Below are 14,497 nucleotides of genomic sequence, written 5' to 3' on the forward strand. Positions count from 1 at the left end.
CTAAACTACATGGTTTGACTACAGCTCCCATCAGGCCCAGCCAGCATGGCCAGTGGGCAGGAATAACTGGAGTTGTAGTTCAGCAACTCCAGATTGGGGAAGCCTGATCCTAACACTCACCGTACTATGTTTAGGCTGTATTTTGGAATTTCCCTGAACCTCCTGTCTGTCGCTCCTTTCATACTAGGTTCAAGAAATAACATGAGACCTGCTCATATTGTAGGGATGAGGAACTTGTGGTCGTCCAGATGTTGCTGGACTATAACTCACATCATCCCTGACCATTGGCCATGCTGACTAGGGCTGATGGGAAATGAAGTTCAATAACATCTGAAGGTCCATGGGTTCCACGTAACTGCCATTATTCTCTCCAGCAGCTTCTGTTCCCTGGTGACCAATTTGGCTGGCATACAGTTACCTCATTATATCTCTATTAGGTATGATTCTTTTGTTTATAATGATCTGAGCCTTGTCTTGTGTTTTTCTTGCAGAGTGTCTTCTGGATTTGAAGGTATGAAGGAACAGGAAATCTGCAACAAAATCATGGCCCAGATGCTAGAAAACTACAGTGCCTTGTTTGAACAGGAGCATCCAAAAAAAGAAAATGCAAAGCACCCATGTGAGGAGCTAACAAAAATTATAGTGGTGAAAGTAAGTGTTTGTATTAAGATTGCTCCTTCTGCTTTTGCAACCTTTTTGTGTATGCGTGTGATGTGATTGCATACAGTATCAAAGCAGTAGGTTGCAGGTAACATGACAATGCTTATGACAAGCTCTGTGGGAGTTTCTCCTCTTGAGATGGAAGTGACTGTTTCAAAGACTGGACTTTATGCTACAATTTGAGCTTGGTGCATTTATCCATCTCTCCCCTCACTTTGTGACTTTGTGCCAAGCTGCATGTTACACGCAGCTGCACATAACCTGTGGTCAGTGTGGTGTGCATTAATCGAAATGCAGCCAAGAGAGGCTACAATCAAGAGTGGAAGGAAGGCAGTAGAGAGGAGGGGCTTAACTCTTTGCCTACTAGACATTTGCCTGCTCATATCCACCACCTCTTATCCCCACTTCTTTTATCCCAGCAAGGGAAAATAATATCTGTCCCTGTATATTTTCCCCTTTTGGAAAGAAAAGCAACTAGGGTGAAATTCTGAACATAAAAATGGCTTGAAAGGAAAGGGAAGCAGTCTCTCCCTCTACGATCAGTCCTCTGCTCAAGATTGCAGCCTCCCATGGTAGCTTTAGTAAAAGTAATGCCAAGAAAATGTTATGCTCGAGTGAGTATAACATGTAGTTTAGTCCTTCCCACCCCCAATTTCAGTATTGCATCTGAAATTGTAGTTTTGAATTTAACCTGTTTTGGTTCTGGGTCTGTTGAGAACTTCAAAGCCACAATGAAAATAGTGCAACAAATACAATGCTCACATAAAAGCATAAAAACAATAAGAAGGTCACGCCAGTGGCCCATCTTGTCCAGCGTCCTCTTCTCACATCAAACCAGATGCCTATGGGAAGCCCCCAAGCAGGACCTGAGCACAACAACACTCTCTCCTGCTGCGGTTTCCAGCAACTGGTATTCAGAAGCATACTGCCTCCAACAGTGGGGATGGAACAGTGGAAGTAGCACATTAAGGGAGCAATCCTAACTATGGGAAGCCAGAGTAATTTCACTGGCTTAAGTTAAACTGGTGTAAAGTATATCAGTTCCAAGCCCTGTTCAGGAGTGAGGTTACGGCCACCTGAGCCAGTCCAAGCTCGCAGAGCCTTTAAAATACAGTTTGACTGAACAACGCCCTTTTTGATGCTGTCCCACTGGGTTGCCAGATCACATGACTGAGCTGAATGGAGTTAGGACCCAGCGTAAGTCTCCCCTGCCATGCCCCTGGAACACCCGTTTTGGGGGATTTACACTGGCCTTGGCTGAGCCCAGCTGTGCCTGGATGAGGGACATATGCCAGTATAGCCCCAGCTGAGCCGGAGATCCACCAGATCTTCAGTCGCTCGTTCTGGCTGATTTTAGTTTTGGATTGTTCCCATAGTCAGTTTATGTTCTTTTGTCTTTTTGATGTATTACATTTTGTATCATGTATGTTTTTATAATTGTAAGTCACTTTGGGACACCTTTGTAGTAAGCAACAAATAAATGCAAATAATTATAATAACAAAACAACAACAGACAACAATAAAATAGAATATTGCCTCTGACAGTGGAGGTCATAACTAGACACCCCCCCTCCCAATCTATGTATAATGGATCTTGTTCAGTTTTCATTCCTGCTCTCTTATGGTCCTTCAAGACATACCGTTCAGTCTGTTTACTGCCAGCTGTTGTTACATCCTGTAACATAATGCCCTCCTTTGGCAGCAAGCACCAGCCCTGTTAAATGGGAAAACCTGATATAGGAGGATTAGGCTGTCACAGCCTATGCCATCCCACCACACAGCTCCAACCCTTGAACTGTGCACCTCCTCCTTGAACTTGTGAAAAGCTTTTCATTTTAGGCATCTGAACATTTTCCTGTAATGTGAAGTTCTAAACTCCTTTTCTTTAATACTGTCTGAATACAGAGATGTGAATCAGATTAATCCAGCACATGCTGATACTTACTTGTTGTTTATTTCCCCAACAACACCCTGTGAAATTCATACGTAGCTGAACATTTGAAGAGGAATGTGGCCCTCTCCCCTCAGTTCCCATCATCCCTGACTGTTGGGCATGCTGGCTTCAGCTGATGGGCGTCAGAGGGCCACATTAGGAGGGGAACTCAACCAGAGCTGCTCAGCCGTGGAACGGGCTGCCACAGGAGGGAGTGGGCTGTCCTTTGGAGGTATTTAAACAGAGGTTGGATGACTATCTGTTGGGGATGCTTTAGTTGCATCCTGCATTGCAGATCCTGCACTGAACAGGGGGTTAGAATCATAGAACAACAGAGTTGGAAGAGGCTTATAAGACCATCGAGTCCAACTCCTTGCTCAGTGCAGGAATCCAAGTTAAAGCATCCCCAACAGGTGACTGTCCAGCTGCTTCTTGAATGTCTCCAGGGTTGGAGAACCCACCACTTCCCTAGGTTATTGGTTCCATTGTCGTACCACTATAACAGTTAGGCAGTTTTTCCTGTTCAGTCAAAATCTGGCTTCCTGTAACTTGAGCCCATTATTCTGTGTCCTGACACCTGGGATGATCGAGAAGAGATCCTAGCCCCCCTCTGTGTGACAACCTTTCAAGTACTTGAAGAGTGCTATCATATCTCCTCTCCATCTTCTATTCTCAAGGCTAAACATGCCCAGTTCTGTCATTCTTTCCTCACAGGGCTTTGTTTCCAGTTCCCTGATCATCCTTGTTGCCCTCCTCAGAACCTGCTGTGTTGGTCTAGATGCTCTCCAAGATCCCTCCTAACGTTACAATCCTATGATCTACCCATTGAGCTGGACACCTCTGCCGTTGCACTATCACCACAATAATTTATTATACTGAAGTTCATGCCAACAGGGTTAAAGCAATAAACATGGGCGGTACACTTGCAGCAGGGCATGTGAAGGCATCTCTGACAAAATCTTAATTGTTTTCCCTAACTGGTGTTTCCTCTTCAAGAGAACATTTTCTTCTCACAGATCAGTTTGTACTACACTGAGCAGATGGGTATTTTATAACAGGATCAGGTTTTTTGGGGGGTGGGGGTGAGGGAAATAAGATTTGAGACAGCAAGGCATTCTTCAGTAAGGAAGGATGGAGTGAGCTATACAGTCTCTTGTAGGTGAAAGTTTACATGCTTCTGTATCCTTTACCTTTGATAGCCTTTTTAGCTGCCGGGGAGGGAGTGAAGTCCTCTGTCGCTTTTATTGTGCGCTAGTCAACCAGAGTCATCACTTCGAAATCTCTTTCTAATGTGATGCAGCTTTAAATAACTCTTCCTACGACAAATACATAATGTCTTTCTCTGTCTCACTGAGTTGACAGAGTGCCTTGTTACTCTCAGGCTTCATTCCAACATCATGCCCAAGCTGTGATGTGGCTAAGACTAACCGTAGTATAGAATGATGGCCTGAGCTTCCAAATGTACAAAAAGCAAACTCTGGTTTGGAACTGCTTGTCTTTTGTCTTTTTCTTTATTAGTCCCTTGAGCTCACAGCTTCATGAGTTCATCTGTCATCACCACTGTTTTGCTCAGTTCTGTAGATTTCCCTTCCTGCAAATGTTAGTTCAGGCACAGGGATCTACCCTAGAACTTCTACTGTAGTGGTTCCCAAACTTTTTTTCCCCATGGACCACTTGGAAACTACAGAAGATCCTGGCAGGCCACTTAATGGTTTTTCTGACCTTTCCCTCCCAAATTTAACCACAGTTTTGTCTCTTTTCCTCCCCCAAATGATCTCGTGCACATTTACTCAAAAGTAAGCCCCACTAAGATCAATGGTAGATGTCCACAGGACCGCAGCGTTAGACGCTTGATCCCGTGTGCATTTACTCAGGAAGAAGCCTTTGTTCTCTATGGTGCTTACCTGCAAGTAAGCATCATGGTTCACAGCCTGGAAATCTTTATTGGTTTTACATGTCCTTATATTCAGGCTGTTGAGGAGGAAAGGAGACTTTTGCTTCAAGGGCAGGGGGGCATTAGAGAGGGCATCATGCAGCTGATCCCATTCATATTTACTTAAAAGTAAGCCCTACCAAGATCAGTGATAGATGTGCATGGGACTGCAGCCTTAGTGCATATAGGATTGCAGCCTAAACTGGTTTGTCTTAAAGATGCTACAGAGTAGTGTTGACAAGGGTTCGAATAAGCTTCCAGCTCTAGGGGGCAAGACCACCCTACCATCTTGTTCACTTTTGCATCTTCTTTACAAGAACGTGGAGTACGATGGAAAGTTAAGTGAGCTAGGACCTGGGAAACGGGTTCAAATCCTCACTCGGCCATGAAGCTCACTGGGTGACCTTAGGCTATTCATTCTCTCTCAGACTAACCAGTTTAAGGATAAACCGGGGAGGGGGAGAACCTTGAGCTTCTTGAAAGAAAACTAAAAGCTAACATAAATGATTACATAACAAACAAAAACTTAGCAGGTGAACCCCCTCTCCTGAAGATTGAGGCTGCAATCCTTTATTACCCAAGAGTAAGCCTCATTGAATACAGTGGGACTTAACTTCTGAGTAAACATGCATTAGAGAGTGATGGGGAAGTTTCAAGAGCAGTGATTGGGGGGGGGAGTAGGAAGGCAAGATAGGAAACAAAGAGCAAATGTGGAGACTCATTCCAGGGGACCCTGGAGCCCAGCTGGTGTCTTTCTTGATCTGCAGTATACAGTCTAGCTGAGCCTCTAATAATTGTGTTTTTAAACAACTCCCAAGCATTTGGGAAAAATTTGACCCTTGTGACTTTTCCTTTCATTTATTAATTCCCTCATTTTTTGGAAAGTTTTCTCTTTCAAAGGCAACTGCAACTATTGGTGGTATTCAGCTTTAGTCCTACTCAGAGTAAACCCATTGAAGTTAATGGACATGAAAAACTAATTTCAGTGGGTTTACTCTGAGGACAATTTAGTTGAATACTGTGACGCCCTTCCCTGGCTCTCCCTGTCAGGTTCCTACCTGCGCGTGGCTACTGCCTGTCACTAGGCACCACCAGGAACTCCACCAGTCCGGACTGTCCTTTTTTATTGTTTCTCTCCCCGCTCTAGCACAGATCTCAACAGATCCCCCTGCTAGGCAACCACCAGTAACGTCCTAATACTAGTATTCCCAGAGACTCTGCATACTGGTATTGTTATTCTCTTCACCGCTGCCACCATTTGTTACAGTTCCCCTTCAGCCTTGGTCATTACCTTACCCTCCCTTCTGGTCTGTGAAACCCCAGCCAAGGATCAGGCCTTTGGTAAACCAAATTAAGTATTTATTAAAGATAACAAAGCTAACAAGATTAACAAGATTTCTTCTTAAGGCACATAAGCATATGGTTTTACTCAATACTAATCCGAACTCCACCCCCCTCCTTCTCCACTCTCTCCTGGTAAACCACTCTCTCAAACCCACCAAACAACCCACTCTTTCTCTTCTCCCCCCCAGATTCCACTCTCACTCTTCCTTTTATACGTTCAGCCATTTTAAACACTCAGCCAATCATCTAGCATTCTACTGCCCATTCACTCCCCCTCCTCTTTCACTCCACTTACCATGTATCTTCTAAACAACCAACACTTACCATATATACATTAATATAGGAACATCACATTTCCCCCCCCTTAAACAACGGCAGAGTATTATTCCTGTTCCAGGATTTATACGTCGCGTTAACAATATAAACAAGCCAGTACATTGTCCTTGCCTTTTATGAACTGGAAGTCCACTTGATAGTCCTGTAGGGCCCAGGACCACCTCTGCAGCATAGTGTTATGGTTTTTCATAGTCTGCAACCATAACAAGGCCCGATGATCAGTAGTCACTGTGAATCTTCGTCCCCACACGTATGGGCGCAACTTGTTCAGTCCCCACACGACCGCTAGGCACTCCTTCTGGACCGACGAATAGTTTTTCTCCCTCGGCGTCAGCTTGCGACTCAGGTACGCCACTGGATGTCTGGTGCCTTCTCTCTCCTGTAGCAAGACGACTCCCAGCGCCAGGTCCGATGCATCTGTAGCCACGATGAATGGTTTCTCATAGTCTGGTGCTATTAATATGGGTCCTTGGCACAAGGCTTGCTTCAGTAGATCAAAGCCTTCTGACATTCATCCGTCCATACCACATGCTCAGAACACTTCTTCTTTGTTAATTCATGCAAGGGGATAGGCCACAATTGCACTGCCTCTACCTTGCTCCATAAGGGGGTGATTTTCCCACTTCCCACCCCATGTCCTACACAGATTACTTCACTCACAACTTTCCCATTCACACAGCACGGTACAGATCTGACTGGGGCATGCTCTCCAGTATCAATGGAATGTATAACTATACTGGTTCGGCCAGGTTTATTACTAAAGAGATTCCTATAGGTTTTCAAAACTCTCAGAATCTCTTCTTTTACTTCCTCCTTCACCTCCTCTGACCATTCCACTTGATCTACCCCTCCTTTGTCTTTGCTTTCCTGTACCAAATCTGGAAGTTCAGGCCCACTTCCCTCAGGGAATAAGGTAACTTGCAACACCTGTACATCCCTAGTATGGTAAGGCTTCAACATATTTACATGAACCACTTTGCTTTTGTTTAATTGGTCTGTGGTGATTACATACGTCACTGTGTCAAGCCTTTCTCTGATGGTATATGGTCCTTCCCAGTTAGCCTGTAATTTGTCATGTTTCCTGGGTATGAACGCCATAACCATATCTCCCACATCATACACACGTTTCCTGGCTGTTCTGTCATACCAGTAACGTTGCTTCTCCTGTGCTTGACTCAAATTCTTTTCCACCACCTCCATCATTGATGTTAATTTATTGCGGAATTCCAATACAAAATCTACTACAGATGTTTTGTACTCTCCCAGGGTTCCTTCCCATGAATTTTTTAATAGTTCCAAAGGTCCCCTCACTTTTCTAGTGAACATGAGTTCAAAGGGTGAGAAGCCTGTTGACTCCTGAGGGACTTCTCTGTGTGCAAATAAGAAGCATCCCAACCGTTCATCCCAGTCTTGTGGGTGATCTTGAACATAGCTTCTGATCATGCCCTTCAAAACTCCATTGAATCTCTCTGTTAGCCCATTAGTGGCAGGATGGTAAGTAGTGGTCTTTAGATGTTTTAGACCACAACATTTCCACATACATTGCATCACTTCTCCCATGAATACACTGCCTTGATCCGTCAGCACTTCATGAGGGAAACCCAGCCTCATAAAGATTTTTAATAAAGCCTCTGCCACTACAGGGGCTTCTACAGATCTTAGTGCTTCTGCGTCTGGGTACCTGGTGGCAAAATCCACCACCACCAATAGATATTTCTTGCCATACCTTGTGGGTTTGGAAAAAGGGCCCACCAAATCTATTCCCACTCTATAAAAGGGTTGTCCAATTATAGGAAGGGGCTTTAAGGGTGCCTTAATCTTTACTCCACTTTTTCCCACCTTTTGGCATATTCCACAAGATAGACAATGTTGTTTTACATCTTTGGAGATGTTTGGCCAATAATAGTGTGCCGCCAATCTCCTCTTGGTCTTTTTTATTCCCAGATGTCCTGCACATGGGACATCGTGGGCTACCTCTAGCAATCTGGTTCTGTATTTGCTAGGTACTATCACTTGCTTCACTGGTTCACATTCATCCTTTCTCTCAGCGGGCATCCACAGTCTATATAAAATCCCATTCTCACACACAACTTGATTCCTCAGTTTGTCAGTGAAAGGAATCGGTTGGGTCAGAGCTTGTTCCTTTATCTGCTTCAAACTTATATCTTTATGCACCTCTTCCCTGAATTGCTCTGCTTCTTTCTTATCAGAGACCACTTGATACAGTTTGTCTCCTTCAGCAGGCCTGCTAGTGGTTGCTATGGTGACCTGAGGCTGGTTAACAGATTCCACCCTGTTTGTTTCAGCCCCCCTTAATATGGCTTCTTTTTCTCTGCCAATTTGCTGTCTGGTCACTACATATATCTTTCCTTGGGCTCCCATTACATCTCTTCCCAGTATTACTGGTTCTTGTTGCTGGGCATTAATGCCTACTTTATATCGGCCCTCTCGGCCTCTCCAAGCCATTTCCACCAGGGCCACAGGCAAACTTTCTGGTTGACCCCTCACTCCTTGGATAGTCACAGTTTCCTGAGGTAATATTACCTCAGATTTTATTAAATCTGGCCTCAGTAATGTCTGAGCAGCACCAGTATCAAGCAATGCCCAATAATTTGCCCCTTGTACACTCACTTCCTCTCCCAGACTTGAATCAAGGTCTGTTACTTCTGTCCAGTTTATCTGGCAGAACTGAACCTTTTTCGCTGTTTCTAAAGCCTTGGGCTCTGTTTTCACTGCCTTTGTCTGAGCAGGATTACTAATGGGGTTGGCAACCTCACATTGAAAACGTAGGTGCCCCGGTCTACCACATTTGTAGCATAATTTCTCCTCACTTTTAGGGTACACAGATCCACTCTGGGGTGTCCTGTGCCCTTCAGATTTTAATGGAGGACTCACTCGCTGTGGTACCACATCCCTTCTGCCAGCGTTATATGGTCTGGGTTTAAAATCTCTTGATGTTTTCCCCACCCAGCCAGTTCTGTTGGAGGCAAAGTGATCCGCCATCTCTGCGGCCTCCTGCACCGATGTAGGGGAACGGTCTTTGACCCGGAGCCTTATTTCTGGTGGTAACTGATGGTATAATTGATCCAATATCATGAGGTTTTTCACCTCCTCCACAGACTGAGCTTTTGCACTTGTCAGCCATTTCCCAAATATGTCCATCAGTTTTGCCCCCAGCTCCATGAAAGACCTCCCTGTCTGTATCTGGCAGTTTCTGAAAAGCTTTCTAAAATAATCAGGCCCCAGTCTGAATCTTTTAAACACTGCTTCTTTGAATTCAGCATAGGTGACGGGCCTGTCTGAGGGGAAATATTGGTATACCTCAGCCAATTCCCCTTTAATCAGGTTTGATAAATACTGCATGTATTTATCTTCAGGTAGCCCCCACAACTGAGCTGCTTTTTCAAAGGTGCTGAGGTAAATTTGAGGATCTTGACCAGGCTCATAGACAGCAAAGTCCTTTGGAGTAATTTTTATTTTTGCTCCACCTCTGTCTTTCCTTGTTTCATCAGAATGAAACTTCTCTCTTTCAAATTTTAACTTTTCTGCCTGTAATTCCGCATCCACTCTCATTCTCTCAAATTCCAACTCCCTCTGTTTTTCCTTCTCTGCACCTTCCATCCTCAATCTCTCAGCTTCCAACTCCCTCTGCTTGTCTTTCCCATCAACTTCCATCCTCAATCTCTCAGCTTCCAACTCCCTCTGCTTGTCTTTTTCCTCAGCCTCCCATCTTAACTTCTCTCTCAAGTACTCTATATAAGCGGGATTGCTTAAATATCCTTCTGGGGTCTCTTCTCTGACAGGTTGTTTTTGCTGGGCAGTAGCAAATCCTATAAGTGCTACCCTCAATTCATCTACCCTTTTACCCTCGTGAGGTAAATTGAATGTTATGCACTTCTCCACCAGGTCCTCTCTTTTCATTTTTATGTATTCAGCCATGGTGTTTGAGTTCACTCACTCTTTGCCACACACTCTTTGCCAGTCACTCTCACAAGAAATCTTGTTTTGTTATTTCTGTTTGCCACACCACTGTTCTGGATTCTCTAGTATTCGTATCTGGATTCTCTGTTGTTCGTATCTGGATTCTCTGTTGTTCGTATCCCACCGCTACTGCCACCACGTGTGACACCCTTCCCTGGCTCTCCCTGTCAGGTTCCTACCTGCGCGTGGCTACTGCCTGTCACTAGGCACCACCAGGAACTCCACCAGTCCGGACTGTCCTTTTTTATTGTTTCTCTCCCCGCTCTAGCACAGATCTCAACAGATCCCCCTGCTAGGCAACCACCAGTCACGTCCTAATACTAGTATTCCCAGAGACTCTGAATACTGGTATTGTTATTCTCTTCACCGCTGCCACCATTTGTAACAGTTTCCCTTCAGCTTTGGTCATTACCTTACCCTCCCTTCTGGTCTGTGAAACCCCAGCCAAGGATCAGGCCTTTGGTAAACCAAATTAAGTATTTATTAAAGATGACAAAGCTAACAAGATTAACAAGATTTCTTCTTAAGGCACATAAGCATATGGTTTTACTCAATACTAATCCGAACTCCACTCCCCTCCTTCTCCACTCTCTCCTGGTAAACCACTCTCTCAAACCCACCAAACAACCCACTCTTTCTCTTCTCCCCCCCAGATTCCACTCTCACTCTTCCTTTTATACGTTCAGCCATTTTAAACACTCAGCCAATCATCTAGCATTCTACTGCCCATTCACTCCCCCTCCTCTTTCACTCCACTTACCATGTATCTTCTAAACAACCAACACTTACCATATATACATTAATATAGGAACATCACAAATACCACTCAATGTTGATTTTTTTTTTCAATTGCCTATTTACATATATATTGAATGTGATAGCACTATGGTCACTATCCCCAATTGGTTCAGTGATGCTTACATCTTGTACCAGGCTGGGCTCCTGCTGGGAGGAAGGGCGGGATATAAATCTAATAATAATAATAATAATAATAATAATAGGTCTTGAGCATTACTTAAGATTAAACAGGTTCACTGCCCCTCTGGTAGGTTCCATGACCAACTGTTCTAGGGCATAGTCATTTAGAGTATCTTAGAAGTTTTACCTCTTTGTTGTGACTGGAACATGCATGTACCCAGTCCTGGTGAGGGTAACTGAAGTTGCCCATTACTATAGCATTTCCTCTTTCGGCTGCCTCTTTAACTAGAGAAACTTTCAGGGGCACCACAAACACTGCAGGTTCAAATCCGTACTCACCTATGAATCTCACTTGGCGGTCTCTCTGTCTCTCTTTCTGTGATATATATCACACGCACGTGCACACACACTCTCTCTTTTTTAGCCTTACCTACCTGACAGGGTTGTTGGGATAAAAGCGGTAGAGAGTCTTCTAGACTGCCCTGAGAAGGAAAAGTAGAATATAAATGTAATAAATAAATAAATAGGTAAAATAAATAAATAAAGGTTTCCAATACGGATCAGAAAACAGTATTAATTCTTTAAGGCTGAAGACCTGTGCATGCATATGTAGGAATAAGCCCCACTGAACACAGAGGGGCATTTAATCCCATGTCATCATGCCTAGGACTGTGCTGCAGGGAACTTCAACAGTTTAAAGATGACTGGCAATCCGACCATTAAGCAGGGCTGTATGTGTGCTGCAATTGTGCACAAGAAAGCAAAGAATGCGATTTGTGACACATAATCTTAGCTTTCATTTAATTAAAAAAATGCATGTTTCTAGCCCATGTGGCTATGAAGGTATTCTGGAAATACATGATTTATTATTTGTTTGTTTGTTAGATTTATATCCCACCCTTCCTCCCAGTAGGAGCCCAGGGCGGCACATGAGCATGCACAGTGATACATGAACATGCATACTGATTTCTCAAAGGTCAGAGCAGCTAGAAGCAAAGCTGCAGTCCCCTGTATAATATACATAGGAAGATGCCTTATTCCAGATCAGATTACTGATCTATCTAGCCCACTATAGTCTACGCTGGCTGCCAGTCGCTCTCTAGGCAGGTTAGCAGGACTCTTTTCCCAGCACTTGCTCCCTGGTCCATTTTTTATCTGGAGATGCCAGAGACTGAAACTGGGACCTTCTGCATGCAAAGCTCTACCACTGAGCCAGGAACACAGGAGGCTGCCTTATACTGAGTCAGGCCATGGGTCCATCTAACTCAGTGTGGTCTACACTGACTGGCAGCAGTTCTCCAGTATTTCAGATGGGTCTCTCCCAGTCCTACCTGGAGATGCCAGAGATTGAACCTGGGACCTTTTGGATGAAAAGTACATGTTCTAACACCGAGCTCCGGCCCTTCCCCAATGCATTTGCCCCTTGTGTATTGTCCTGTTTCCATGATTAGCCAAACCAGACTGAATTATCCAAGATGAAGTAAAAGTAAGAAACATCTATTTGCTTAGTTGGCATCTTTTTAAAGAAAGTTGCAGATCCAGCTTTTCCGTTCATTTCTTGGTAGAGCTTGGAAAAGTTACTTTTTTTGAACTACAACTCCCATCAGCCCAATCCAGTGGCCATGCTGGCTGGGGCTGATGGGAGTTGTAGTTCAAAGAAGTAACTTTTCCAAGCTCTGCTTCTTGGCGTGGGATACCTGGAATTAAACATTTCCTTCATATGGCTGCTTTGGCTAAAACGCACGAATAACGGCGGCAGTAAGGACCAGAATGCTTAGAATGTGTGTTTAGCTGAGTTACGATTAAGAAATGACACAAAGAGAAGAGAACATTTAAGCACCTGCATTCAAAAATTGATACGGAACGACGTTGTTTTTCAAATTAGATGAACAAAGTCATGCTTAGAAATGGCATACTGTTACTGATTTCACGGGCATCCATGACACCGTTTTTGCTAACTGCTTCCAATATCTCATCCTAGGAGGCTTGCTGCAAACAGACACCCTCAATCATTCTGACAAGTGAAAGGGAACTGCCAAAGTTGAGTCCAAGGAACAAGGTACAGAAAAACGGGCATGTTAGTCGTCATATTTTTCCATGGTTTTTGATTGCATTTCCTCTATAAGCGTGTTTCCTTCTTTCAGGAGTAGGAGCTGTGTGCTTTTGAACTAGGCTGAACTCTGGGGGGGAGATCAGTGTGGCATGGCTGAGTCTTGGCAAGACTAGCACAGTTCAGGTGTTCCTCCTCAAGTCTTCCCCATTAGGAACATAGGAAGCTGCCATATACTGAGTCAGAGCACTGGCCCATCTGGCCCAGTATTGTCTACACTGACTGGCAGCAGCTCTGGGACATTCCCGGCCCTACCCGAAGATGCCGGGGACTGACCCTGAGACCTTCTGCGTACAAAGGAGATGTTACGGTCCTTCCCTCCATTGTGTGAAGCAGGAGAGCAGGGATGCTTCAGCCATCATATTCCCAACAGGCTGACCTCACTGCCTCCAGGCACTGGGATGGAACCTCTGCACTGGGGAGGCTGCTAAACTGTGGGGAACAGATGAATAGGATGAATACTTATTAAATAGCCAATGTCGTCCAACCTCCCCGCAAGTAAATCCAGCTGTTTTAATCGGTTGTCTGGAAGTGACCTTTGAGCCTGGCACTGGTGCTGTTCTGTTGAACCTGATCAGCAGAGAAATAGGCTTAAAGGCTGTCACAGGGCCCTGCTGCTCACTAAGATAGTAAACCTGTGCCTGGTCGGTACCCTTCCTGTTCCACGTGTGGACTCACATGAATGAATGCTCCATCGTATTAAAAAATTCCCTGCGGTTAGATAATAATGACACTGAGGAGAATGTGAGACTAGAATCTTTGTGACATGCTAGTTTCCTATGAAGATTTTTTTTATTGTACTTGGGACTGTGCCCCTGTACGCTTTGCACACTAACCCTTTCCCTAGATCACCTATGACTTCCCCATTCCCCAGGTTTCTAAGGCACTTCCCTCCCTCCCTCTACCCCAGGTTGCCAAGACAACGCCCTGCCCTGCCCTTGCCCGTGGCCTGGTGTCGCCCACCCTTCTTCCTCCTCCCAGCGCATGGCTTGGAGGAAATGGAGGCCTTGTGGTAGCAATGTCGAGGCCTCCCATGAAACGGCTTTGCTGGTTGCCCAGGGCACCAGCTGGCCACTCGCATTCCTTCCCATTCCTTTCCCTTGCTGCGGCCTGGACCCCAGCGCAGCTAGGCCGGTGTTCACACTCGCTCACCTTCTTCCTTCTTCCTCCTAGCTTTGAGCACAGCATGGCTGGGCCACTGCCCAGTCGCTCATCTTTCTCCCCCCAGCCTTGAGTCCAGCAGGGCTGAGCCACCGTCCCAGTCATTTGCCTTCCTTCCACC

The 14,497-nt window shown here is 44.9% G+C and overlaps 1 protein-coding gene across 6 annotated transcripts in view; it reads left to right on the top strand.

Annotated features, from left to right (window-relative positions):
• FAM13A (family with sequence similarity 13 member A) overlaps window positions 1-14,497 on the top strand; it is a 189,171-nt gene that overhangs the window by 43,837 nt on the left and 130,837 nt on the right. For all 6 annotated transcript variants that reach the window (XM_061583032.1, XM_061583035.1, XM_061583030.1 and 3 more), the window contains 2 exons: window positions 492-651; window positions 13,087-13,164. In XM_061583032.1, coding sequence (XP_061439016.1) covers window positions 492-651; window positions 13,087-13,164 — 238 coding nt within the window. The remainder of the gene's footprint in view (window positions 1-491; window positions 652-13,086; window positions 13,165-14,497) is intronic.

The sequence above is a fragment of the Rhineura floridana genome, chromosome 9, assembly GCF_030035675.1.
Source record: "Rhineura floridana isolate rRhiFlo1 chromosome 9, rRhiFlo1.hap2, whole genome shotgun sequence".
Classification (NCBI taxonomy): domain Eukaryota; kingdom Metazoa; phylum Chordata; class Lepidosauria; order Squamata; family Rhineuridae; genus Rhineura; species Rhineura floridana.